Source organism: Myodes glareolus, chromosome 5, assembly GCF_982192425.1.
Source record: "Myodes glareolus chromosome 5, mMyoGla1.1, whole genome shotgun sequence".
NCBI lineage: Eukaryota > Metazoa > Chordata > Mammalia > Rodentia > Cricetidae > Myodes > Myodes glareolus.
Window position 1 is genome coordinate 95760867 of NC_142030.1, and position 26577 is coordinate 95787443.

At 39.7% G+C, this 26577-nt stretch overlaps 1 protein-coding gene and 2 pseudogenes across 1 annotated transcript in view; all 3 read left to right on the forward strand.

The window, feature by feature from the left end:
- The window catches only part of Dars1 (aspartyl-tRNA synthetase 1), a 59472-nt gene that overhangs the window by 3742 nt on the left and 29153 nt on the right, over positions 1–26577 (forward strand). Inside the window, exons 3-4 of the mRNA XM_048430629.3 lie at positions 445–537; positions 11113–11215. Of these exons, the coding sequence (XP_048286586.1) occupies positions 445–537; positions 11113–11215 (196 nt within the window). The remainder of the gene's footprint in view (positions 1–444; positions 538–11112; positions 11216–26577) is intronic.
- Positions 2713–4370, forward strand: LOC125398088 (large ribosomal subunit protein uL4 pseudogene; annotated as a pseudogene).
- Positions 15944–20254, forward strand: LOC125398300 (activated CDC42 kinase 1 pseudogene; annotated as a pseudogene).

Genomic DNA, 26577 nt, shown 5'->3' on the forward strand with positions numbered 1-26577 from the left:
GTTACTCATTGTCCTGACGAATGACATATTTACAACATATGACCATTTTCACAGCATCTACACAAATAATTCTGTTAGCTTTGGCCCAGACAGGTGAGGATATAGTGTATTTGGTCATTTAAAGACATTGAAATGTTCACATTGAAATGAAAAGATTTGCAATGTGTAACTTCTATGACAAAGTATAGACTGAATTAGAAGGAGAGTAAAAGAACATATTGTAGTTTAAACAAGAGACAGTAGTAGCTTGGTTTAAGGTAGTGGCAAAAGTGGCAATGAAGATAGTAGAGAATCATATTTAGGAAGTGCAGTTCATAAAGGGGACATACTGCATACATAAAAACATCAAAGAAATTATTAAAGTAATACTAAGTTCTTAAGGTAACTATCAGACAAATTATGATCATAAATCTGAATTTAAAATGGCTTTATTATGTATTACAGATAGAGTTTTGGTTCGAGTTAAAGACCTGACAGTAGAAAAGGCTGATGATGTTGTTTGGGTCCGTGCACGAGTTCATACAAGTAGAGCAAAAGGTAAGATTGGCTCAGTGGTTATAGCTCTTTCGCTAAGTATATTAATTTTTTTTAAAAAAAATCTTAGTGTGAGTGAGTGTTTTGCCTGTATATATGTCTGTATGTGGATATGTATATGTATGAGTGCAGGTGCCTGCAGAGTCCAGACAAGGGCATTATATCTCCTGGGGCTGGAGTCGCAGGCATTTGTAAGCTGCCTAATGTTGGTGCTGGGAATGGAACATGAGTCCTGTGAAAAAGCAGTACATACTCTGAACTGCTAATCCATCTGTCTCTCTTGTTCCTAAAGTTGTAATTATTTAGATAAGAGAATTAGATTGGAAGAAGAGAGCCAAATGTTGCATTATGGTAGTCACAGGCCACGTGTGGCTATTTAAAATTTAATAGCTTTAGCTGGGCAGTGGTTGCATAGGCCTTTCATCTTCGCATTCCAGGAGGCAGAGGCAGGCAGATTTCTAAGTTTGAGGCCAACCTGGTCTTCAGAGAGCGTTCTAGAACAACCAGAGCTACACACAGAAACCCTGCCTAGGGGTGGGGTGGGGATTAACAGTTTTGTTGTACTAGTTGTATTTTGAACCATATGAGTGCTCCTTTCCTTTTTGGACAGTGCTTTTGGAAGATACAGCATTAACACTAACATAAATATTGGGGTTGTTCAAATCTCAACTTTTATGGAATAATGGCCTTGACCTACTCATCAGCATTTTTTAAAAATAGTAATGACATTTATATTTGTTACGACTTTGTAACTTCCCGCTTTTCAAATTTAATCATGCCTACAGATATGTGAAGTAGACAAAATAGACACTGCTAATTTGCTGTATAAAAGAGGAAACTAAGGTTCTCAAGCTGCTTGTCCAGTCTCATAGTGATTGGTAGAATATGAACAGAATTGTAAAAGCTAAGACATCTTTGTCTCTTCAGAAGAGCTTATTTAATGTGTCCCATGTTACAACATTTCTTAAAATTGTGTTTTAAAGTATTTTATATTACAGATTAATATATTTAGTCTATTATTTGAAATTTTTTGACATTTTATACCCATGCCTCTACTATTAATTACTTTTAAAGAGTAAAGGATAATTAGTGGTAGTTTGTCTATTAAGAGTTTGTATATTCTAATATCAAATTCTTAAGTAAGTGAATATTGGTGTTGGACTTTCAGAAGTGTACTAATAGTTTTAAATTTCTAAATAATGTTGATTTATATTGGTGAAAGTTTGGGCCATTTATTCTACCAAGAGATGATCAGATTGTAATTTATTGCCTTTTTGTCATTAGACTGAGAGCCTACTGTTTGTTTTTTCTCTTTTAAAATTAAATTGTTAAAGATTTATATAATGTGTGTATTTGTGTGGGTATGTGCACATGGGTACTGATTACAGGTGTGAGCTATTGTGCCTATCACTTCTTTATTATTTTTATTTTTTGGTTTGTTTGTTTCTTTCTTTGTAGGCAGGGTCTTTCCATGTAGTTCTAGCTACCTGTAACTCTATGTAGATTCAGCTGGCCTTCAACTTACAGAGATCAACCTACTTTGCTAGATTGAAGATGTTCACCACTATACCTGGTGAATCTTTTAAGATTATTTTATTAAGCTATGTGACACGAGTGCCGGAAACTGAAATCTATTCTTCTGAAAAAAAAAAAAAGAAAAAAGCAAGTGCTCCTAGCTGTTGAGCCATCTGTCCAGCCCCATGTTTGGTTTAGCTAATGGAAAGATGGAAATGCATGCTCGTGTAAGCCTGGACCAAGACTTCAGACCTATTCTCCTCCCTGCTTTTAAATTTTTTCTCTTCCATGTCTCTTTGTTTTGTTATTTATTTGGGGTTTTGTTGTTTTGTGGAGGTTTCTTTCCTTTCTAATTTTGTGTCTTTAGGTGCAGGTGTTCTTGGAGGCAATAGATCTCTAGCTAAAGAGTTACACATAGTTGTGAGTTGCCAGATTTGGATGCTGGGAGTGGAACTCAAATTCTCTTATGACACATTCTCGACAACTGAGTTATCATCTCTCTCTAGTTTCTCTATTCAGACTTTAAATATATCAGTGAAGCTGAGAATGGTGGTGCACACCTGTAATCTCAGTAAAATAGGGATTCCAGTTTGAGGCCAGCCTGGGTATGTAGGTGGTCTCAAAAAAAAAAAAAAAAGTTTGAACCTTTTCCTGTGGGAGCAGCCGGGTTAAGAGGAGCATGGCCCTCTCCTCTCCCCGTCATGGCTTGTGCCCGTCCCTTCATATCGGTGTACTCTGAAAAGGGGAGTCATCTTGCAAGAATGTCACTTTGCCAGCTGTGTTCAAAGCTCCCATTTGACTGGATATTGTGAACTTTATTTTCCCCAGCTTGAGGGAAAACAACAGACAGCCCCATGCCATCAGTGAATTAGAAGGTCATCAGACCAGTGCTGAGTCTTGGGGTACTGGCAGAGCTGTGGCTTGAATTCCAAGAGTTGGAGGTGGTGGTGCCCATTGTTCTGGCCAGGGTGCCTTTGGAAATTTGTGTCGGGGAGGCCACATGTATGCATCAACCAAAACCTGGCATCTTTGGCACCACAGAGGAAACACAACTCAAAAGTGATAACACCATCTGTTCTCCCCTGACTGCCTCAGCCTTACCAGCTTTGGCAATATCTAAAGGTCATTGAGGAAGTTCCTGAATTCCCTTTGTTAGTTGAAGATAAGGTTGAAGGTTACAAGAAAACCAAGGAGGCTGTTCAGCTGCTTAAGAAACTTAAAGCTTGAAATGACATCAGAAAGGTTTATGCTTCTCAGAATGAGAGCTGGCAAAGGCAAAATGAGAAACCAATGACATATCCAGCCCAGGGGGGCCTGCATCATCTGTAATGAAGATAATGGTATCATCAAAGCCTTCAGAAACATCCCTGGTATTACTCTGCTTAATGTCAGAGAGCTGAACATTTTGAAACTTGCTCCTGGTGGGCATGTGGGGCGTTTCTGCATTTGGACCGAAAGTGCTTTCCAGAAGTTAGATGAGTTGTATGGCAGTTGGTGTAAGGTAGCACTATGCTACCCTCAAGAGTAACTATAACAGTCCCATGCACAAGATGATGAACACATACCTTAGCAGAATCTTGAAAAGCCCAGAGATCCAAAGAGCCCTCTGAGCACCATGCAAGAAGATTCAGCGTAGAGTTTTGAAGAATCCACTGAAGAACCTGAGAATCATGTTGAAGCTGAACTCTTATGCAAAGACTATGCACAGGAATACCATTCTTCACCAGGCCAGAAATCACAAATTCCGGGTAAAGAAAACTGGAAGCAGCAGCTATAGTAGGAGGCTGCTTGTTTGTTTCCCGGCTGCCCAGACTCCCAAAATAATCACACAAAAACTATATTATTTAAATCACTGCTTGGCCAATCACTTAAACATATTACTAGCTAGCTCTTACATCTGGAATTAACCCATCTCTATTAATCTGTGTATCACCACATGGCTGTAAATTACTGGAAAGTTCCCAGTGGTGGCTACATGGCATCTACTCTGCCTTTCTTTTCCCAGCATTCAGTTTAGTTTTCCCCACCTAGCTCTACTCTTTTGCCCTATCATAGGCTAAGACGGTTTTTTTATTGGCCAGTGGTATTCACAACATACAGAGGGAAATCCCACATCAAGCGGCACTGGCTGCCAAATCAGAGAAAGGGACTGCATACAAGAAGCCTGCAGAAAGTAAGAAAAGAAGCCTATGGATGTCAAGAAGCAGAAGAAGCCTGCAGGACAAAAGGCTGCAGCTACCAAGAAACCAGCAGGTGAGAAAAAGCCCGTAGAGAAGAAACTGACTAAAGAAGAGGAAAAAGCTTGCTGCTTAATCTATTAAAATCTCTTTCATTCCATAGAGCAAATAGAGACAGTCTATTTGAATAAAAACCTGATCAAAGATTAAAAAAAAAAGTTTGAAATGATATATTATTAAAATTGTTGTAAGATAAACCTGATATTTTTTTCTTTTATACTGTATAGCAGTATTTAATTTTTATATCATTTACAATGTTTTTGAGATTTATTTCTATGTATGTGTTTGTGCAAGTTTTATCTGCTCTTGGCATGCCAAAAGAAGGCATCAGGTGCTCCCCTCTATCACTGAGCCCTTGAGGTAGGATCTGTACTTCAGCTAGGCTAGAAGCTGTCACACCCAAGTCATGCTTCTGTCCAGTTTTTTTTGTTTGTTTGTTTGGTTTGGTTTTTCGAGAGAGTAGTAGTTTTGGAGCCTGTCCTGAAACTAGCTCTTGTAGGCCATGTTGACCTCGAACTCACAGAAATCTGCCTGCCTCTGCCTCCTGAGTGCTAGGATTAAAGGCATATGTCACCACCACCCTGTTCTTTTCATTATAAAAATAATGTAAGGAGTAAGTAGAAAATCAACCATAAATATTTCAAACTAATTTTCATGAACCTGAGTGTGAAGGGTGTATTTGAGTCAGCAATTTTATAATACTAGTTTTATAACCCCCTCTTTAATCTTGCCGTATCTGTGCATATAAGTATTCACTGAGTTATTGTGTTTTGTTTGTGGTGCTGGGACTCAAACCCAGGCATGTGTGCGCGCACACATACATACACACACACATTGCTCTTGTTTTTTAACTTTATACAGAAGGATAGTATAGGGCCGGGCAGTGATGGCAGAGGCAGGCGGATCTTTGTGAGTTTGAGGTCAGCCTGGTCTACGAGAGCTAGTTCCAGGACAGGCTCCAAAGCTACAGAGAAACCATGTCTCAAGAGAAAAAAAAAAAGGATAGTATGTGCTGCTCCTGGTTTTCTTACTGTATGTAGGACAGTGCTTTATAGAATGCTGAACTAAGCAAATCATGGCCTCACTGTCGCCACCAGAACCAAAGAAAGAACAATTGTGTTTGTCAGCACATGGCAAGAACTTGGTCTCATAAATACTGGTGGGGATGGTTTGAGTGAACCATTCTCTGCCAAGACACCAGTATTGACTTTCTGTTCTGGGTTTTCAGAATCCTTCTGAGCAGGCTATCTTTAAAGCTGTAGTATTTAGGAACACTAACAGAGAAAACTTGGAGACTAGCTCTGGAGTGGCATGTAGACCTGCTGAGTTAATGAAACCTACAAACTTATGGAGTGAGTAATAATAGTTTTCATTCTTCTATGTGAATAGTAATGTTATGAATGTCTTTGTCATTATGACCTTTTACATATTTAATTTTCTTAATATACATCCTAAGAAGTGTATTTATTGAGCTGGGTGTGGTGGCGCATGGGAGGCAGAGGCAGGCAGATATCTGAATTTAAGGCCAGCCTGGTCTATAGGGTCCAGGATAGCCAGGACTACATAGTAAGACCGTATCTCACCAAAAAAAAAAAAAAAAAAAAAAGTATTGACTAGACAGTCTTTTTATTTTTAAGCTTTAAAAAAAAATTACAGGGTATATTTGATAGATACAGTTTTCATTATTTTGTTTTTATTTAAGAATTTTAACTAAAATATAATTATATCGTGCCCATTGCGAGGCCGCCCTTCATTAGTTTTAGTCACGTTTACTTTCTACCAGCTATAGTAGGATGCTTTGTACTTAATTCTACCAAGCATTAAATATTCTTTTTTTAAAAAATTGTCTCGGGGCTGGAGAGATGGCTCAGTGGTTAAGAGCACTGACTCCTCTTCCGGGGGACCAGGGTTCAACTCCCAGCACCCACATGGCAGCTCACAACTGTCTGAAGATCCAGTTCCAGGGGATCTGACACCTTCATACCAATGCACATAAAATAAAAAAAGTTAAATAAACTATAAGAAATGTTTAAAAAAAATTGTCTCATGTGAGAAGTAAATAATGTGTTGCCATCATTTGCTTCAACTTCCGTTACTCTTATGCTCATAACAAGTAACATCTTGTTCCTTATATTTATTCTCTTTTTCTTTCATGTTACCTATTTTTAATTATTACCTGGCTTTTTGATGGGGAGGATTTCAATGTTCTTATCTCATAAATCCTTAAGAACTTTATATAGTAACCCTCTTAACTGTTGTTCAGGTCCCCTAGAACTGGAGTTAAATGTGATTTTGAGCTGCCACATGGGTGGTGGGGCTCAAACTTGTATTCTTTGGGAAATCAGCTAGGGAATCTTAACCACTGAGCTGTCTCCAGCCCGTTCTATTGATTTAAGGGTAGTTTTTCCTTTGTTGTATTATTTAGTACTTCCATTGTTTACTGGTTTTCTTTTTGGAGCACACTGGGTCCTGAGCATGCTCTGCCAGTGAGGTTCTTTGCCCTGATTTTTTTGTTGTTGTTTTGGGTTTTTGATTGTCTGGGGTTTTGTGTGGTTTTGGAGATGTTCTTCTGTAGCCCAGGGTGTCCTTGACCTTGACTGTGGGTTATCTTGTTCACTTTCAGAGTTCTGGGATTAATTGGTGTGTACCACCACACCCAGCTTTATTCAGTTAATTCTCCCTTGACTAGATTCCACTTAGAGTCTCTCTGTAACCCCATTCTTACTTCTTAGGCTCTACAAATGTGGCAGCTTCTGTGCTGGTGTACTCTAGGATTAGAACAGAGTGTGCTTAGAGACAACTCTCACCACCTTCTTTCAGGTCTGTAGTAGGAGGCCACTTGTTTGTTTCCCGGCCTCCCAGACTCCCAAAATAATCACACAGAAACTATATTAATTAAATCACTGCTTGGCCAATCACTTAAGTGTATTGCTAGCTAGCTCTTACATCTAGGATTAATGCATTCCCAATATTTTATATTTTACTACAAGACTCGTGGGCCCCAGCTGGCAGCTCGCATCTTTCCCCTCTGGAGACTACATGATGTCTCTAAACTCTGCCTTCCTTCTCCCAGCATTCAGTTTAGTTTTCTCTGCCTAGCTCTACTCTTTTGCCCTATCATAGGCCAAGACAGTTTCTTTATTAACCAATAGTATTCACAGCGTACATAGGGGAATCCCACATCACAGGTCTGTGGCCTGTTTGTTTTTGTAGTAGAGGCTTACTTTTTAGGATTGTGTCTAATAAATTAAGGAATATTTTTTTTAAAAAATACACTTTGTCCTTCGTGATTTCTTTTCAATAGTAGATGTGTCAGATCTTGGGATGCATGTTTCCTTCTGTGTTAAATTCCATAGTTTCCTTACTCTGTATGTTGAATGCAACCCCCAGTCCCCCAAGGGTGGCATTTTGAATGTGTTCAGTTTTATTATTAGCCCTGACTTTCCTTCTGTGCCTTGTCTATGATTGTGTGATATTTTTAAAAATTTGTTGTTGTTGTCTTTTTTCTGACCTACTCAGTGTATAAACTGCCTACTACCTAAACACAGGGTCCTGAGTTCAGCTCCATAGAACTGCCTTTAAAAGCCAGACCCTGGCATACATCTGTAACCCCATCACTGAGGTGAGGAAGGTGAAGACAGGTGGGTTTTTCCAGGCTTGCTGGACAGTAGTCAAAACAGCAAACTTCAGGTTCAGAGACTGTCTCAAAAATAAAAGATGGAGGGCCAGCAAGATGACTTAGTGGGTGAGGGTGCTTGCCACCGAGCCTGACAACCTCAGTTTTTTCCTGGGACTCCACATGATCAAAGTAGGAAACCAACTCTTACAGGTTGTCTTCTGACTTCAGTGTGCATACCATGACGGGGCGGTGTTGGAGAGGGTGCTATTGAGGAAAGGCATCGTGACATCATCAACCTCTGGCCTCATACGTGTGTCTATGTAGGCAAGTACACAAGCGCATGTACCATATACATATTTTTAAAAAAACCTTTCTAGTTAGGAAAGATTTTGTTTACTATTGAAAGGGTTTTTGGTGTGTTTGTATGTGTTATAGTGGTTCTTTTGTTTCTGAAAGTTTCTCTATGTGTTCCTGACTGTCCTGAAAATCGTTATGTAGATAAAGTTGGCTTAACTTCACAGGGCAGGGTGCAGAGATTAAAGGTGTGTACCAGCATGCCCAGCCTATAGAAAGATAGGAAGAGCAGAATTCCTGTAATTTCATCAGTTGTTACTAACCACATTTTGGTGTAGTTTTTTCCCCTATACAATCAGTCTTACTATACTTTTTTGTTTTTTGTTTTTTGAGACAGTGTTTCTCTGTGTAGCTTTGGTGCTTGTCCTTGTAGATCAGGCCGGCCTCAAACTCACAGAGATCTGTCTGCCTCTGCTTTCCGAGTGCTGTGATTAAAGACATGCGCAACCACCACCCGACCTTGTTTGGGTTTTGTGGGGTTTTTTTTGTGATCACTTTTCATGAAAATGTCTTCTGAATATTTATCTTCATATTCTCAGCATCCAGTATAAGTTGTACATGGTTATCCATCTGCAAAATAGGAATGATGCAGTCCTCAAATAAGATACCAATATTAGAAATGTTGTTAACAGTAAAAAATTAGTGGTTAATGTTAAGGGACTCTGCCTTGACTTTAAATATGTATTCCTCAAATTATTAAAGAAAACTAAACCTTCGAGAAGTGTGCTAGTCTCCATTTTGCAGATGAAGAACAGAGACCTACAGTCATTTAATAGTTTTTCTGAGACCACTTTGTAGAAGCAATAGGATATGAACCTTGACCTTCAGATTTCAAATTTTTCCCGGGAGCTGGTAACCCACACCTTTAATCCCAGACTCATCCCTGGTCCAGAGAGTGAGTTCCAGGACAGCCAGGGCTGCACAGAGAAACCCTATCTCGAAAAATCCATCCAACCAAATAAATGAAACAACAGGTTTTGAAATCATTATTCAACCAAATCATTAGGTGGACTGTTAATCCTTAGTACTGACCCTTTGTACGCCCCTCAGAACTCCATTTATTAAGGGTCTTTGTGCTGTTTTAGAGCTATTTTATTGCTGGCTAACTTTGTAATGCAGGGAGGACTGAGCTGCTTCTGTCTGAACCACTTCAGCAGCTAAAATACTGTTTCCTCTCAGCCTGCCCTGGGTTATATAAGCACACCTTCCATTTCTTGCTGCATTGTGTTCTAAGTGGGACAAAATCCAGCTATGGGTTCTGTAGTAGTATACTTAGATAATGTTGTTTTGATGATGTGCAAGTTTCAGGGGTAATTTTTATTATCCAGTACCTTAAAATGCCTTTGAATTTGTTTAGTTTTAACATGTATCTGAATCATACTGTAAAACAGGAAAGTAATATCTTTTTTTGTGAGAAAAATCTGTTGATTATGTGACTGCAGAACCAATAGATTATAGCTCTTTTGACTTTTCCTTTAACCTGCCTTTTAATTTTTTTTAATTTTTTATTTATTTTTCTTTTGTAGCGATGTAGACCAGGTTGGCCTCAAAGTTACAGAGATCCACCTGCCTCTGCCTCCAAGGTGCTAGGATCAAAGGTGTGTACCACCATGCCTGACTAACCTGTCTTTTTAAAATTTGTGGTTGTACTCTGGTACACATTTTAAAATACTGTGTGATGAAAATAGTAGCTATCTGCTTCCTTTTTTTGTTTGTTTTTTTGGCAAGCTAACATTTAACATAATAGAATAATGAAAAACCATAGGCTTGTGATGTTTCATAAGAAAATCTGATGAGAAAAGTGGTCTTGGAAAGATTAATTCATTTTTATAAGGAAGTGGGTTTCTAGAATTTGATCAGAGACTTAAAATGACTTGCTTTGGAGGGAGAGGGATGTATGGCACAAGGGTGTATAGTAATACTTTTCAGGTTAAGAGTAAGAAATGATAGCTCTCTTTAAAAGAACGGGGAGCTGGGCTGGAGAGATGGCTCAGTGGTTAAGAAAATTGCCTGCTCCTCCAAAGGTGCTGAGTTCAATTCCCAGCAACCACATGGTGGCTCACAACCATCTGTAAGGAGGTCTGGTGCCCTCTTCTGGCCTGCAGACATACACACAGACAGAATATTGTATACATAATAAATAAATAAATAAATAAATAAAAATAAACTATAAAAAAAAAAGAACGGGGAGCAAGAGACCCACAAGATGTGAAAATAAAACTAGTTATAGGACTTTTAAAAAATGGTGTTTTATTGAAAAAACTAAAATTGCTTAAAGTTTTAAAATGTGTGACTATCACAGAGGAGAAGGAACTGGGAAAATGGAATGTGAAAGGACCTAGCCTGTTAGTCTATGTGCTCTGTAAAATGTTCTTTGGTAGGAAGAACTCTGTGGATGGACCACCACCAAAGAGCACTTGTAGTCTGACTCGTAAACACTTTTTTAGCACTTGTGATTGCATGATTGAAGCTCCCGTGGTGGTTAGCTCAGGGTCTATGCCAGTAGGATATAGGAGCTATTTGTTGATTGGTGAAAGTCATCTGAAACAACTTGTAATTGTTCAGTGTTACAAAATAATCTTCTAGATTTATGTATCTCTCTGTGTAAATTGGTAATTTACCTATGTTCTCAAAAGAAACCTGTCAGATGCATTTTTTATTATTCATAGGAACTGGTGTTAAAGCTTGTCAGGTAAGTGTGGGTATTTTGGCTGTAGAAGCTGATAAATAACACGTGCATATACCTGATGAGTATTTAAATTTTGACCTAATTTTAAAGTAGAGAAGCTTTTTCCTTTGTAAAACCTGAAATAATATGTTCCTAATGTCCCATATTCTTTGTGTCTCCTGCAGGGAAGCAGTGCTTCTTAGTCCTGAGGCAGCAGCAGTTTAATGTCCAGGCTCTTGTGGCTGTGGGAGACCATGCGAGCAAGCAGATGGTTAAATTTGCTGCCAAGTAAGTAAGCAATTATATCCTGTTGTCAGAATAAACAATGGTGGGAACCAAGACTCCCAGGGGTTTGGACCATTTTCATACATTAACATCAATGCTTCGTTTGTTTAAAAATGTAGTTATTTAAATTGTCAGTTCAGTGTTGCTTGAATACATTAAACTTACAAAAGAGAAAATATGGAGCACAGGCTTGTGATTCATTTGGAACTGCTGAAGCTGCACTCTTCACAGACAAGTCACATTACTTTCAAGTAGAGCGACAAAAAGCCTGGCATCCTCAACAGGGCACAGCCACTTGATTTTGTTGTTTGTTGAGCTTTGTTTCCTCCGCTCCCCCCCCTGAGATTTGCATAATGAGCAACAAGTTTTCTAACCGAATAATAAAAGAACGTAAAATAAGACAACGTACTTTTGCAGATGATTCCTTCCTGAAGGAAGTCAGACATGTATTAATAATGTTACAACTTTTAACTTTGACACCAAAGAGTTAGAGGGAAAAAAGAGCTAAAACTTGCTTTTTTTCCTGCAGCTGCAAAGGTATTTGCTGTCTAGCTCAGAACTCTACAGAGGCACATTGTTTTGTTTTGTTTGGCTTACAAGAAATAGTATGTTGAAGTAGGAAAGGAGGTAGAGGGTGCTCTGACTCTAAGGTAATGAGAGTTTCGTTTGTGGCTCATGATGGGGCTGTTTCGTTAGCTGTTTTTCTTAATTAGTATTCCCATGATAATAATGAAAGAAGACACAGGGAAATGGATGAATGGCTTGCATTTTAAGTAATAGTATTCCATAGATGTAGGTGCTTTTAAAATAAATTAAATCTAAAGCAAATACTGTGTTTTTCTATTGTTGAAGGGCATCTTTGTTATTTAGATGCAGGCTTTTTAAATTTTTTAAATTTATTTTTATTGTTTTGTGTATGAGTGTTTTGCTTACCTGTATGTATGTACGACACATGTGTGCCTGGTGCCAAAAGACCAGAAGAGGGCATCAGATCTTCTAGAACTGGAATTACAGATGGTTTTGAGCAGCCATATGTGGATTCTGGGAACTGAGCCTGAGTCCTCTGCAAGAATAGCAAGTACTGTCCACCCCTGAGCCATCTCTCCAATCCCTAGATGTATATCTTCAAAGACACGTTAGCATAAATGGAATCATGAAATCTAGAATTAGAAAGAGACTAACATGATCTAATGTAACGTCTGAATTTGTGTTGGACTCTCCCTGACCCCAAGACAGTAAAGTGCTCAGCAACTAGATGTGGTTTAGAGATTTACTTAGATCAGTTTTATTATTATATAGTAATACCTGTATTTATGTTTGAAATTTTCAGCTCCATGAGTTTTATAACTCAATGGTAAATTTAGTAGTTTAGTTCCATCAGTGTGGTAGCCCCACTTGTTCCTTGGTCTTAGACCTCTGTCAGAGACCCACTCTGGTCTTCTAGTCGTTAGGTTTGTTTTCATAGAGTGTGCTTATGAGATACTTCCTCCACCCAGCATCTGAAGGTCAATGTGTGTCCCCGCATCTACGTAAATGACTCTGGTTCCTATTGATAAGCTATGTCTACATAGAAACCCTTCTTACAAAAGGAAAGAGATGGCCATGGAAATCACTGTTGTCATGATGAATGATATTTAATATATTTAAAATACTAGGTATAATTCAACCTCAAACAAAAAGATAAATGGATTTTTGTCTTTTATACGTTATTTAGTTCTGGGGAACTATTAAGCTGACAATTTTACATTGCTCATACTTCTATTATGTTGTTATAACGTCAGTGTTACATTCCTAAAGAAAATACCATATAGTTGAACAGACTTCTGAAAATCTCATTAATCTTTAATATTCACTGTTGGGCCTCCTACTGAGTGTGGGCAGTCAGTGTCTGATACCTAACATAGTTCACAAAAAGTGCTCAGCTTGTTTGGATCTTCCAGGAGTTTCTGGGAATGAAATAAGTAACAGCAGTTAATCTGTCAGCCCAAACTAACTAGCTGGTAGAAGTGCTTACAAATAGTCACCCAACAGATACCGTTCACCAGTACCCTCATATTTATAAATGAAAGAAAGGCCAGACTTTCATGCAGAAGCAAGTCAAGAATGATTTTTCTTGGGCTGGTCTGTTGATAAAGTACTTTCAAAATACTTGAGTTCAGTCTCCAGAAACCATTGAAAAATCCAGGTGTGGTGGTGGTACTGTTATACCAACACTGGAAAGACAGAGAGACAGGAGGATCGCCAGGGCTTATTGATCAACCAACCTATTGTACTAGACAAGATCTAGGGCAATGACAGACTGTTCCTCAAAACAGTGGTAGATGATTTTTGAAAAATGATATCGATGGCTGTCCTCTGACCACCATGGGCACTCATTTACTTACAAATATAAGAAAATAATTTTCTTTTATACAGAAGAATATAGATAATTCTATATTTATAGTTTATGAACTCAATCAAGATCTGGATGGCATTTATACTGTACAGATAAGCTATAAATGAATTTTTAAAGCATGTTTGTGTTATTTCGTGTGTTAAAAATTAGACTTTATATAGTTAGCAATGTGTGGGAAAGGTATAGCTAAAGCCTTTAGTTATAAAGAAGTGATAATGGCCAATTTTATACAATAGCCTTAACACATGGTACTTAGATTATAACCAACTTTTGTTACTAACATACTAAAGAATTAAGCCAGAGCATTAATAGTAGGTGGTATGATGACTTTGGTTACCTTATGAGAAATGAAGGTTCTTATGACTAAGACTCATGGTAATAATTGATGAGTTGGTAGTTGTTTGGGCTACTTGATAAGACAGTTTTCTTAAGAACATTGATGCAAACTCCAGATGAGTTATAGCACTGGCTTGCTGTCTCTGTCTCTCTTTAACAAAGGAAATACAAGACTGAAATACTGACTGGTGGTTGTGGTTGTTGTTGTTGTTGTTGTTTTACCAAGTTTCTGTCTCTAGGGTAGAACTCAACTTGTAACCTCTAAATCAACTCGCATTTTACTGGTAGTAGCTAAAAGCCTTCCACTATATAGGTCTGCTTGTTAGACACTGCCCCCAAGTTTGTGAGAGTCAAATTAGAGGGGAAACTTTGAAAAATATAAGCCATTGGGCTAGGCATGGTGGCATACACCTTTAATCCCAAACTCAGGAGGCATAGGCAGGTAGATATCTGGAGTTTCAGGCCAGCCAGGGCTACACAGTGAGACCCTGTCTCCAGAAACTAAAATTAAAACACATGTATGTATAAAATTATGCAGGAAATGAGATGGTTAGTTTTTGATATAGAAGGACTGGGAGATAAGTGATTCACATCCCCAGTTATGTCTGTGAGATGTTTCTAGAAAAGACTGACTAGGGGAAGACAATCTCTTGGACTAGGAATCTGGCAGAATAAAAGTGGAGGGTTGCGGGTGGTTTCCAAGCACAGGCTTCCTTTTCCTTCTTCCATGAGGTGAGCTGCCCTACCACTCCCTGCATGAAGGCCTGGAGTACTGAAAGCAAAATACATCCTACCTCCTTAAGTTGTTTGTGTCAGGCATTCTGCCACAGCCCTGGAGAGTCTGATTTATTCAGTAAGGGAAAATAGTTTTAATTCACTGATACAAAAAAAAAAAAGATTGCAAAGGAGGAATTTAAAGGCTTTCTAACATTAATACTAATGAGTCTGTCTCTTTTTATAAAGCATGAGTGCTTTCCCAAAGAATCACCCCCTTATTTAAAAGCTTGTTGTAAAAACAGTGGGAGGAGAAAGAATTGTAACTGAGTTTCTGGTTTGCAGTGACAGCTAATTTTTCTGAATAATTTCAGTAATAAGAGATTTAATAGTTACAAACATGAAACCTTGATGTTTCCGGAAAGATCTAACAATCCCACATACTTTTGATAAAGTTTTAGTCTTTTCTTTTCTTCTTACCAACATGGCTAATCAGCAGTGTACTTTATAATCTCTCTCTCTCACAACTGCCGTTGTGAGGAATGCTACACCCATTGTAGCAGCTGTGTGGGGAATGAGAATGTTAGGAAATGTGACCACAGACTTTGAATTTCAAGTACCTGGTTGCCTTCTGCTAGGCTTCTGAAAGCACGAGCGTTTCTGCTGTTGGTCCTGTTGTTCACTGTACTGGCTTACAGGTATTTGTCACACGGCTATATAAGCTGACACCTCTGTGATCGCTGTCTACCCCATAGAGAAAGTGAGTGCTCCTGAGACTGAAATTCAGATGTTAGTGTCCCTTTAAATTACTTTTTTCTAAAGTGGTGCTTAAGACCTTGTCGGTTGTGCTGTAGTGTGACATATACATCCCTAAAAATCACTGTACTATGTGAAATTATTCAATAAAAATCAGTTTATGGATAAGTGAGGTTAATAGCATAACACTGAGAAACGTAATCGATGACACATTTTTAAAGGGCAAGAGTTTTACTTTTTAAAGGTAGGTTGAACAATTTCCATAAATGTTGGGAGTAGATAAATATACAAATAGTGAACGTGAAACTTTTCTTTGAAAAAAAAATCTGTAATTTGCTTGTGAAAAAGCCTCTGAAGAGATGTAGCTTGTGCTGTTGTGAAGTAGTTGTTGAAGCTGCCTGGAATTTTCGTGCAAATGGGTATGTAACTCAGGTCACGGGATGTTAGCAGTATGTGTTCTGAGTGTTTCTTCATGGTTGAGGTCATCCATGTTACCACTAAAAGCATTGACATTGTGTTTCTCATTGATGATGCCTGGCATAGACAGGTAACAAATTATCTTGTTGGCCTTGTTCTTAAACAAATGTTACATCAGAATTGTCTCCTATAAAAGGCCTTACCTGTTTTCTAACTACTTCTTTGTGGGAATGAGGAAAATAATAGGAGTGGAAGATAGCTTCAAAGTTTTGAGAATTTAGTAGACATAACCCCACTGCTCCCCCTATCATCCTGGTCTTCTTTTAGAACCCTTCCTGTGGTGCCCCCATCGTCTTTTCCTTGCTCAGAACTCCCTTTTCCTCTGCTGCTTTCTCTTCCTCTTGCCTTGGCAACATATGTAAGTTCTGTTCTACAGACTCCTGGTGCTTTATCTCACACCAAGACTGAGTGCATGTGTAGAATTATGACGTGTCTGCCCCTCTTCTACCTAACAGTGCAAAATCAAGATTTTACTTAAAGACTTCAAATACTTTTATTATTTAGCAGAATACTTGAGGATCTTTCCTTTTTATCCTTTAAAGTATAATTACACACAAAAAAATCTGGGAAAACAATGAATTCTGCAAAATATTCTAGTGGCCTCCTATTAAGATCAAAACAGCACATGACTAGCTTCTAAACTAGTTCTGAGTGTTGTGCTTAAATAAAATAAAATGAAAAGCTTACTTATGTTTTTAGCTGACGTTAAAAATTTGAGGACCAATGAAGCCTGAAGTGATTGAAAAGATATTTTGTAGCACATTGTGTGGGGGAAGCCAGCTGCCTAGAGAGTGGGCCAGCTAATGCTGCCAGAATCTGGTTTAGAAAATAATACCCACAGAAATATGTGTATGAAGAAAAGACTGCTTTTAATCCTCACTTAGTTTTCATTCTCTTCTGGATCAGTTTCTACATATGAAATGCTTACAGCTGACTTTACTGATGGATCACCTGAACACTGTCAACTCTCTAGGTGTTTACATTTTGAAGATTGCAGCCCAAGGACTCTGGACAGTAAAACATGTGAACTCTTAAACAAGAAAGTAAGAGAGAGAATGGTGTTTATATGTTAATTCCATAAGGCCTAAATTTAACCCTATTCCCATTGGCCTTTTACCAGGTGGAGAAAAGCTAGGACTCCACTATTAAAAATACCAAATCAGATAGTTCCAGCTGGGGTTTCCTAATCACTTAAAAGGCAAAATTCAAGGTCACTTTTAATATCGTAAGTAAATAACGATCTTAGCATTTACTTTAGATATTAAATCTGAGATTCTTGTCTTTTGCCTTATTGACTAAACTGTATTGTTAATTTTGAACTTTTGAATTTTTTTTTTGAAAAGAAACATTGACGTTTAATGTGGAGGAAAACGTATGTCCTACATTCATCTAGTTTATTGATATTTTTACCCAAAAGTTGGCTCACTAATTAGATTCAGTGCCATAGGATGCTTGAGGAGATCATTTTAATCAATCTGTTGGAAAGATCAATTTTCTTGTGACTGAATGAATAGAAAAATGGAGCAGCTGCATGAATTACACAAGGGAAGTTGACACATCTAACTCCATAGGGATTTTAAGACCAGAATCTTAATTGTGTGTTTGAAATGGTTGATGGTCTTTCTGTAAATGAAAATTTCTGGAAGCCAAGATGTGATTCTTGTGCAAGATGGTGCTTCTGACCTCACTTTACACCGCCACCTGATTCTGTAGCTAAAGACTTGAGCGAGAAGTTAGCGTCTTTTTTTTTCTTCAGAAAAATTGTTTTTAATTCAGTGTCATTTAAAAGTTACAAAGTAATGTATAAAGTCAAGATTTTGATGGGGTTTTTTATTTGTGGGAATAAGGTGTTCTGGAAGCCTTTCTGTAGCAGCTGTTAATAGAGGACAACAGTTAATACAAATATAAGCTGACCTTACAGCAGCATCTTTAAAGGACTAGAACTAATATGGATAGTAGTTTTAATGGTTGTTTTGTTTGACATGGTCTCTCTACCATCTAGCCTGGAACTGTCTGACTTCAGAATCACGGCTCCCAACCTCCGTTTCAGTAGTTTTTAAAGTTAAAAGTTACTATCGCTCTTTGTGCTTGTTCGATAACCCTCCTTTTACCCCAAAATTCAGGCAGTTTAGATTCTGAAAACAATTTTTTTCTTTATATTAGTCATTGTGGTTACATGATTTACTGATAGCCTGTGAGTCACAAGTATATTCCTCATTCTCTAATGAGTCACCTAACTACATACTAGTTTTGTTTATTTTCTTTCCTTTGAGATATTTCACTTAAAATAGATATTCCACTGGTTGGTAGGTATAAAATTTCTGTTTACTGCATTAACTATTATAGCTGGAAAATAGAAAATAAATAGTACTCAGAAGTCTCACTGACTCAGAATACTTAGTTAACACCTGCTCTGGTCCAGGCACTTGGCTAAATTTGGGTCAGCAAGGGGAAAGAGATTCAGAACGGTGCAGAAACTTGTTACAAATTCTCTGGTAAGGGTAGATGTTTATCTAAAGGGGAGACCCAAAGAAGCCAACTTTGCATTGTTATCCTTTGCTGCCCTTTGAGCAGCTGTACCTATATGCTTTGACTCTTTGTTGGAGCAAGTTTATCTGCTAGGGAAGAAGTGATTATGTAGTCTATTCAGTTCAACATTGAGATTTTGGATAAGAATGTTTTAAAAATTAAGTCTGCCTGTGAATGAGAACCAAGACCCCTTGTCTAGTTACTTCAAGAGGCTGGGCCTAAGGAAGTCAGTCCTGCCCTAAGGGCTATGGCTAGCAAAGCCCTCTGCCGAGTGCCAGCACCAAAGCAGGCTGCAGCACTGGAGGTGAGGTCACACTCATCTACTTTGGCTAGGAGCCTATGGTCCTATGTAACCTCCTTGACACAGTTGGCCATTGATGCCTGCTCCTTGCTGAACAAGACATCACTACAGAGCCCCACACAGGCACTGCCACAACCTTTACATCCCATACCTGTAGACTGGGATGCTCGTCCATTGCCCCTACCCCCTGCCAATGATGTTGTGGCCCAAGATGAGGATGACTTTGAGGTCTGCCCTATCAACAGCTCACTAGTGGGTGCAGGGCTCCCTGCTCTGAAGGACAACCTATTTCTTCCACCCTAGGGTGGCAGCAAACCACCCAGCTCAGCCCAGACTGCAGAGATTTTCCAGGCACTGCAGCAGAAGTGTATGCAGCAACTACAGGTCCCCACTGGCCAACTGACTCCCTCCCCCATCCCAGGAGGTGTCACCCCAGGTACTTATTCCCCCTCAGCCCACATGTCCATGCGTGGAGCTATCTCCAGTTCCCTCAGGTGAAGAAGAGATAAACGGTGGCCTAGACCTGCCTCCCCTCCCTGAATGCCTCCCTGGGAACCCTTATCCCTTCAAGGTTCAAGAACTCCAAGCCCCCTGGTGCCACCTGGCAGTTCTTTGTTACCACACCGGCTCCCTAGCTCACCCGGAAAGACCATGCCCACCACCCAAAGCTTTGCCTCAGACCCTAAGTATGCCACCCCACAAGTGATCCAGGATCCTGGCCTACAGGTTGGCCCCTGTATCCTGCCCACTGTTCACAATGGCAGGAAGGTCAGCAGTACTCATTACTACCTGCTGCCTGAGCACCCTCCTTACCTAGAGCTTTATCAGTACTTCCGTCAAGAGGCCCAGAGCCCCGAAGAGCCAGCCTCCATGCCTGTGCCCCTGATGCTGCCCCCACCCAATACCCTAGCCCCCACTGCCACTGTTCGATCTATGTCTCAGGCTGCCTCAGACCCAAAGGCCAACTTCTCCACCAATAACAGCAACCCAGGGGCTCAGCCACCAGCCCTGCAGGCCACTACTCGGCAGGCACAGAGGGGCTGCCCAGGGGATGGGCAAGAGGCTGCAGGGCCAGCAGATAGTATCCAGATGGTGGAGAAGCTCTTTGGACTGGGTCTTCAGCCATGGATGGAGTGCTACAAAGTACAAGAGATACTCGTTTGACTGGCATCTGGAGCAAGCTGGCTGCCACCTTCTGGGTTCCTGTGGTCCCTGCCTACCAAAAACACTGATTGTTGTCAGAATAGTGGTCTGCCCTTGTTCCTGCCTGTGGAACAAGAGTGGGGAGATGCCCCATCTCAGGACTGGAGGACCCACTACTGCCTGTTGTTCCCAGTGGACAAAACAGGAGACTGGGAGCCCCATTTGCCCACCTCACTTCCTCACCCAACACTGTTCTGCACACCTTATTCAGCCCTCAGTGTCCCAACCAAGTGGTGGGAAGAAGCCTTGTGAAGGCAAGACAGGAAGCTGCCTGGCAGGCCCTGTGTATGACCTGCCTCTGGCTCAAGATCAGGGCTGGGCTACTGGCTAGAGTATACCCCAGACTTTGCCCTGGAGGACTAGACTGAGGAAGCCAAGCTTGATTTGGGCAAGAAGGATGTGTTGGCTGCACAGAAGGGTAGGCCAGCATCCAGCAGGCCCTCCTCAGGGCTGCCCTCTTTTCCAGGGAGCCTCTGTAGGCATTTGGAGTGTTGGACAGAATGTGACTTGTGGCTTCACTGTGAACTTGCAGTCTTGACCACTCCAAGGAACTTATACCTGCGGACACCCTGAAGTGGCTCAGAAAGAGGAACCAGGTTCTCTGACAAGACCCAGGGCCCCGGATTGGAAGAAGAACCCAGGGGACCACTACTTTTCTGTTTGACCCCTGCTCTTCTCTGTTGCTGTTTGATGTGTTTCCATCAGCCTCTGTTGCCAAAGTTGTTGCCCCAGCTATGAATATCTGCTTCTTCTAGAGAAATAAATTCCGTTTCTATTTTATGTTATCCCCCCCCCAAAAAAATTAAGTCTAGCTGAGTGGGGTGGTACGTGCCTTTAATCCCAGCACTTGGGAGGCAAAGGCAGGCAGATCTCAGTGAGTTCTAGGCCAGCCTCATCTACAGAGAAAACCCTGTCTCAAGAAACCAAAAGAAAAAAATTAAATCTAGCCTAGACGAGCGGTGGTGGCACACACCTTTAATTCCAGCCTTTGGGAAGCAGAGGCAGGAGGATCTCTTTGAGTTCAATACAACCAGGGCAGCATAGAGAAACTCTGTCTCTAAAAGAATTCTTGGAGGCCTGAAAAGATGGACTAGCAGTTAAGGGAACCAGCTATTTTTGCCAAGAACTATATTTGATTCCCAACAACTGTGTGGCAGATCATAACAATTTGTAACATCAGTTGTAGGGGATCTGACACCCTCTTCAGGTCTCTATGAGCTCTGGGCACACACATTACCATGTGTATGCAGGCAAAACACCCATGTACACAGCAATGAAGATACAAATACTTTTTTTAAAAAATTAAGTCTAAGACTGGGAAGATTTCTCAGTGGATAAACACCATACAAGCTTGAGGATATGAATTTGAATCACCCATGTAAGAACTGGACACAGCATCCTACAAGTCTGTAATCGCAGTATTCCTACAGGGAGGGGAAGACAGCAGAATCCCTGGAAGCTCTGGCTGGCTACCCTAGCATACAAAGCAGGGAAACTGTACACAGATAAATTAGAAGGCAAGGACAGACACTCTGTTATTCTCTGACCTCAAGAGCACCATGGTAAGCACAAGCACACACAAAATTAAGTCTAAGATCTGGTGTTAGAAATTCCCAGGTAGTTTATGGCATTCATTTACCTTGCTTAATTTAAATATAACTAGTTACTTAAGATTTCATGCAAAGATTCTTCTGAACTCTGCGTAGGTTGGCAACATGAGGGCATCAAACTATATCAGTGCTATTGAAGAAGGTAATAATGATTCTTGGACATTGGAAAACTCTTAAAAGATGGCCCATTATTTGAGTGTTTGTCGCATAAGCCAAGTATTGAAGTTTGTGAGGTCTTAAGGATGAAAGTTAACGCTGGGCAACAGTGGCATATGCCTTTAATCCCAGCACTCAGGAGGCAGAGGCAGGCGGATCTCTGTGAGTTCGAGGCCAGCCTGGTCTACAAGAGCTAGTTCCAGGACAAGCTCCAAAGCTACAGAGAAAAAGGGGAGAGAGAGGGAGAGAGAGAGAGAGAGAGAGAGAGAGAGAGAGAGAGAGAGAGAGAGAGAGAATATGAGAAAGTTACCAGGCGTTAGTGGTACACACCTTTAATCCCAGCACTCTAGAGACAGAGACAGGCTGATCTCTGTGAATTCTATGCCAACTCTGTCTACAGAGTGTGACTTCTGTTACATAGAAAAAACCCTATATTGAAAAAAAAAGTGTATTGTTTGCAGGTGTGCTGAAGAAGCACCCAGGTATTTAAATTAGTGTTAATTTTTGAGTCAATAACAAGTAACCTTTGATTTATTTGTGGTTAGCTGCATGGTGTCCAGCTAATTATTTATCTTCTTAGAGACTATTTTATTTTTGTTTTTCTTTGCTTTTTTTGTTTTTTTTTTAAATGATAATGCCTTCCTTATCAGTACTTGTAAAGTTGAAGTGGAATGTTGTATGCATGTCTAAAGCACTTCACATAAGCTGAAACTTATAGGAAATGACTGAGTGATAATGGGAGCAATGCTTTAGAGATTTGCATATTAAGATTACTTTTATGAGCTACAAAATAAAAGTGTATTAAGATTCTTTAGCATTTAATAAGATACAGATCCATTCAATAAAGTACCATGGAATGCTGACATAAAATGTATAAAACATTCCATATTTTCTGCAAGTGAGAAAAAGAGTTATGCACCAAATAGAAAACAGTGACCATAGAAGATGGGGTTGGATTAGCATTTGCATCTGGATATGCCTGTTCTTTGGATTTTAAAAATTATTTTTATTTTATTTGTGTGAGTGTTTTGCTTGCATGTTTGTAAGTGCACAGCATGTGAACATGATGCTTATGGAGGCCAGAGAGGGTGGTAAGTTCCTTGAACTGTGAGCCACCAGGTGAACCTGGGTCCTCTGCAAGAGTAACAAGATCTCTTAACTGATGAGTCATCTATCTCTCCAGCCCAAAAAATGAGCTTTAAATTTTTTATTTTTTAAAAAGTAGTTTAAGGGCTGGGAATGTGGCTCAGTAATAAGTAGAACACATCCCTAGCTTGAACAGTAAAACTCCAGATTTTAGCCTCAACAGAGCCAATAAATACATTAAAATCGTATGAATGAAGTGGCTGGGTAACACCTTTAATCCCAGCAGAAGCAGGACAATCTCTGACTTTAAGGCCAGCCTGGTCTACAGAGTGAGTTCCAGGGTAGCCGGGACTACACAGAGAAACCCTGTCTCAAACAAACAAAAATCATAAGACCAAATTATGCAGCTTCTGTCATTCACAGATGAGTGACAGTCTGAGCTGAAGGTTTGGTTTGATTTGATGTTTTTAGTTAGGTTACAGGGTCTCATGTTATACACCAGACTGCCTTGTAATTCACATTGTAATTCTGGTGTCCTTTAACTCAAATCATTCCTCCTGCCTCAGCCTCCTGCATGCTAGGATGACAAACATTTGCTAGCATCCATCTTAGATGGTTCTTTTTTTCTTTTCTTTTCTTTTCTTTTCTTTTTTTCCCCCGAGACAGGGTTTCTCTGTAGCTTTGGAGCCTGTCCTGGAACTAGCTCTTGTAGACCAGGTTGGTCTCGAACTCAATCCTTCTGCCTCTGCCTCCCGAGTGCTGGGATTAAAGGCGTGCGCCACCACCGCCCGGCCTTAGATGGTTCTTTATACTCCAGAAGGATAATACAGAAATATGGGTGAAGCTGGGCGGTGGTGGCGCACACCAGCACTCAGGAGGCAGAGATAGGTGGATCCAGGCCAGCCTGATCTACAGAGTGAGTTCTAGGATAGGCTCCAAAGCTACAAGGAAACCCTGTCTTGGTGGTGGGGGGGAGAAAGAAAGAAAAAAAGGTGGAATGAACAGAAGGAAGGAGGGTGGGAGAGTTGACACTTGGCCCCTAGTACCCAGCAGTAAAAAAGACTAGCTGGTTTTTTCTCCCCCAGGTTTATTTCTTCACCATATGCATGCAGTATCATCTACTTGACCAGAACTGTGTGGCTGTGTGCTGTTTAATACTTTTTCATCTAACTACTAAACAGAAACAAAAATTTGAGCAGTGACCTTCAAATTGTCTACTCCACTTTTGAAAGCTTTTATGAGTTTTGTTCTGTACTTATCTCCAGGGTACAATGACTCATTGAGGAAGAGAAAATTCACTAGTCCACCCTTCTGTCTATCCTCCTTCATTCTTATCTTCCTTTTCTTTCCTCTCTCTCTTCCTTCCTGAGTTTCCTTCCTGTAATTCATCCATATTGTCCTATTTTAATTTTTTTTTAGCTGAGACTGTGAGAAAGTATTTAGGTATTTCTAATGTTTAATTTGTGGGTAAACACCAGGCCTGCCTGACACAGTGTTGTGTGTCTGGACATCATGTCACCTATGGTATTTAATGTCTCTGAAGATCCCAGTCATGAGAAGGATCTGATGCTGACACCCTCGTGTTGTGGTTCACTTAATTTATGTGTATGAGTCCATGCATGATTGTGCACCTCTTGTGTGCCTGGTGCTTGCAGAAGCTAGAGGAGGGTGTCTCACCCCCTTGGACTGAACTTATAGGCAGTTGTAAGTTAGTATGTGGGTGCTTGGACTCTAACTGGCATCCTCTGGAGGAACAGCCAGGTACTCTTAACCACTAAGCCATCTCTTCAGCCCCCTTAATTGGAATTGTTTAAGACTGTGGGACATTTAAAGTTATTTATATTTTATGTTGTGATACTAATATAATGTGAGATTTGGAAACAAAAGTTATGATTTAATAGTGATATGTTTGTGTGTCGAGTTGACAAGGAGTCACTTGTACCAGTTATTTTTTGTCAACAAAACTTGGGATCTGCTGGAATACAGAGGTACTCAGGAAACTCAGGACTATGAGCTCAAGACTAACATAATTTATATATACTTCCAAAACAAACCAAAATTATTATGGAAAGCTTTTTATAAAATATAAAGAATGGGACTGGCAAGATGGCTCAGTAGTTAAGAGCACTAACTGCTCTTCCAGAGGACCTGGGTTCAATTCCCACCATCCATATGGCAGTTTGCAGTGTCTGTAACTCCAGTTCCAGAGAATCTGACATCGTTATACCAATGCACATGAAATAAAGTTAAATAAGGTTATATGTGTGTGTGTGTGTGTGTGTGTGTGAATGCAGTTTTATTCTATGGAAACTGTTGGTTGTTATAGCTAAAGTTTGAGGTTGGTGGTTAGTAGTTCCTAGTAAAACGGAATGAAATCTATTTTGCCTATTCCTTAAGAATGTCTTGATAGCAAGATTGTACTAATCTATTTTATTTGCTAAATGACTAATTATATGGAGAGTCAAAAGAGTGGTTGAAAAATGAAAGAGGCACAGAAAACAATGCAGTTGCAGTGTGTTTCAGGCACTAATAATAAAAACAGCTGACTTAGCTCTTGAAAAGATGTGTTTAATTTACTTCCTCCATTTCTCCTGTACTAAAACAGCTCCTGGGAGTTCCTCTGCTTTCTACCGGATTATTTTTTATAGCACATCCTCTGTAAACCTAAAGCTTTCTAGTTATCTGATAGATAAAACCCTTTTTCAAAATGTAGACATAGAGACATGTTTGTTTTAGATGTGGAGTTGAAGCTTTCTAGTCCAATGTCTTTCTGGTGGCAAATTATGTCATGCACATTTTCTTTACGTATAAGTAAGTAAAAAAAAATCATATTGATAGACTGGGGTTGAGTATAGTGATATACAACCATAATCTCAGATGCAGAGGAATAAGGCGTTTAAGGCAAGCCCAAGCTACGTAATGAATTAAAAATCATCCTGGGCTTTGTGTGAAACAGTCTCATTCCCCCCCCCCCATTGTTTGGTAGTAATTATGTCACTGTGTTAACTCTAAGTGTACATATACACATAGAAATACACCGAAAAATTAAGTTTTTTTGTTTTGTTTTACAGACTGTAGTAGCAAGTTTTTGAGCTAGTCCTTTGTTATAAATGAATTTTGTGTTGTTTCGAGTTGTTTTTCCTTGTGAATGCATTCATTTCTGCAAATAGGAGTAGATAAAGGCATAAATTTAGACGTATAGATGTATTAGAATGAATTACCCAAAATTTAAAGAACATCTGGTATTAATAAGGAAGAAAGAAGACAAAAATGTTTGTGTTCTTTCAATAAATTTCCAGCTAGTGCCAAGCAGAAGATCTCTGCCCACATTTCATTGTTTTTCTGCGAGGAAACTAGTGTGAAACACATTTGTTAAGAGTAGAAATCTTGAGGGAATAGAAAGATTTCTCAGTGGTTAAGAGGACCAGGGTTCAGTTCCCACAACATACGTGATATTTTCAGGTATCTGTAACTCCAGTTTAGGGATTCTGATGCATTTTTGACCACCTTGGGCACTAGGCATGCACATGGTACACATACATACACGTAAGTGAAACACTCACACACAGATAATTTTTTTAAGACTTGTTTATTTATGTATTATGTATACAGTGTTCTGCTTGCATGTATGCCTGCAGGCCAGAAGAAGACACCAGATCTCATTACAGATGGTTGTGAATCACCGTATTGTTGCTGGCAGTTGAACTCAGGATCTTTGGAAGAGCATTCAGTACTCTTAACCACTGAGCTGTCTGTCCAGCCCCACACAAAAGTAAATACAAAAAAAGGGAGAAATTAGGCC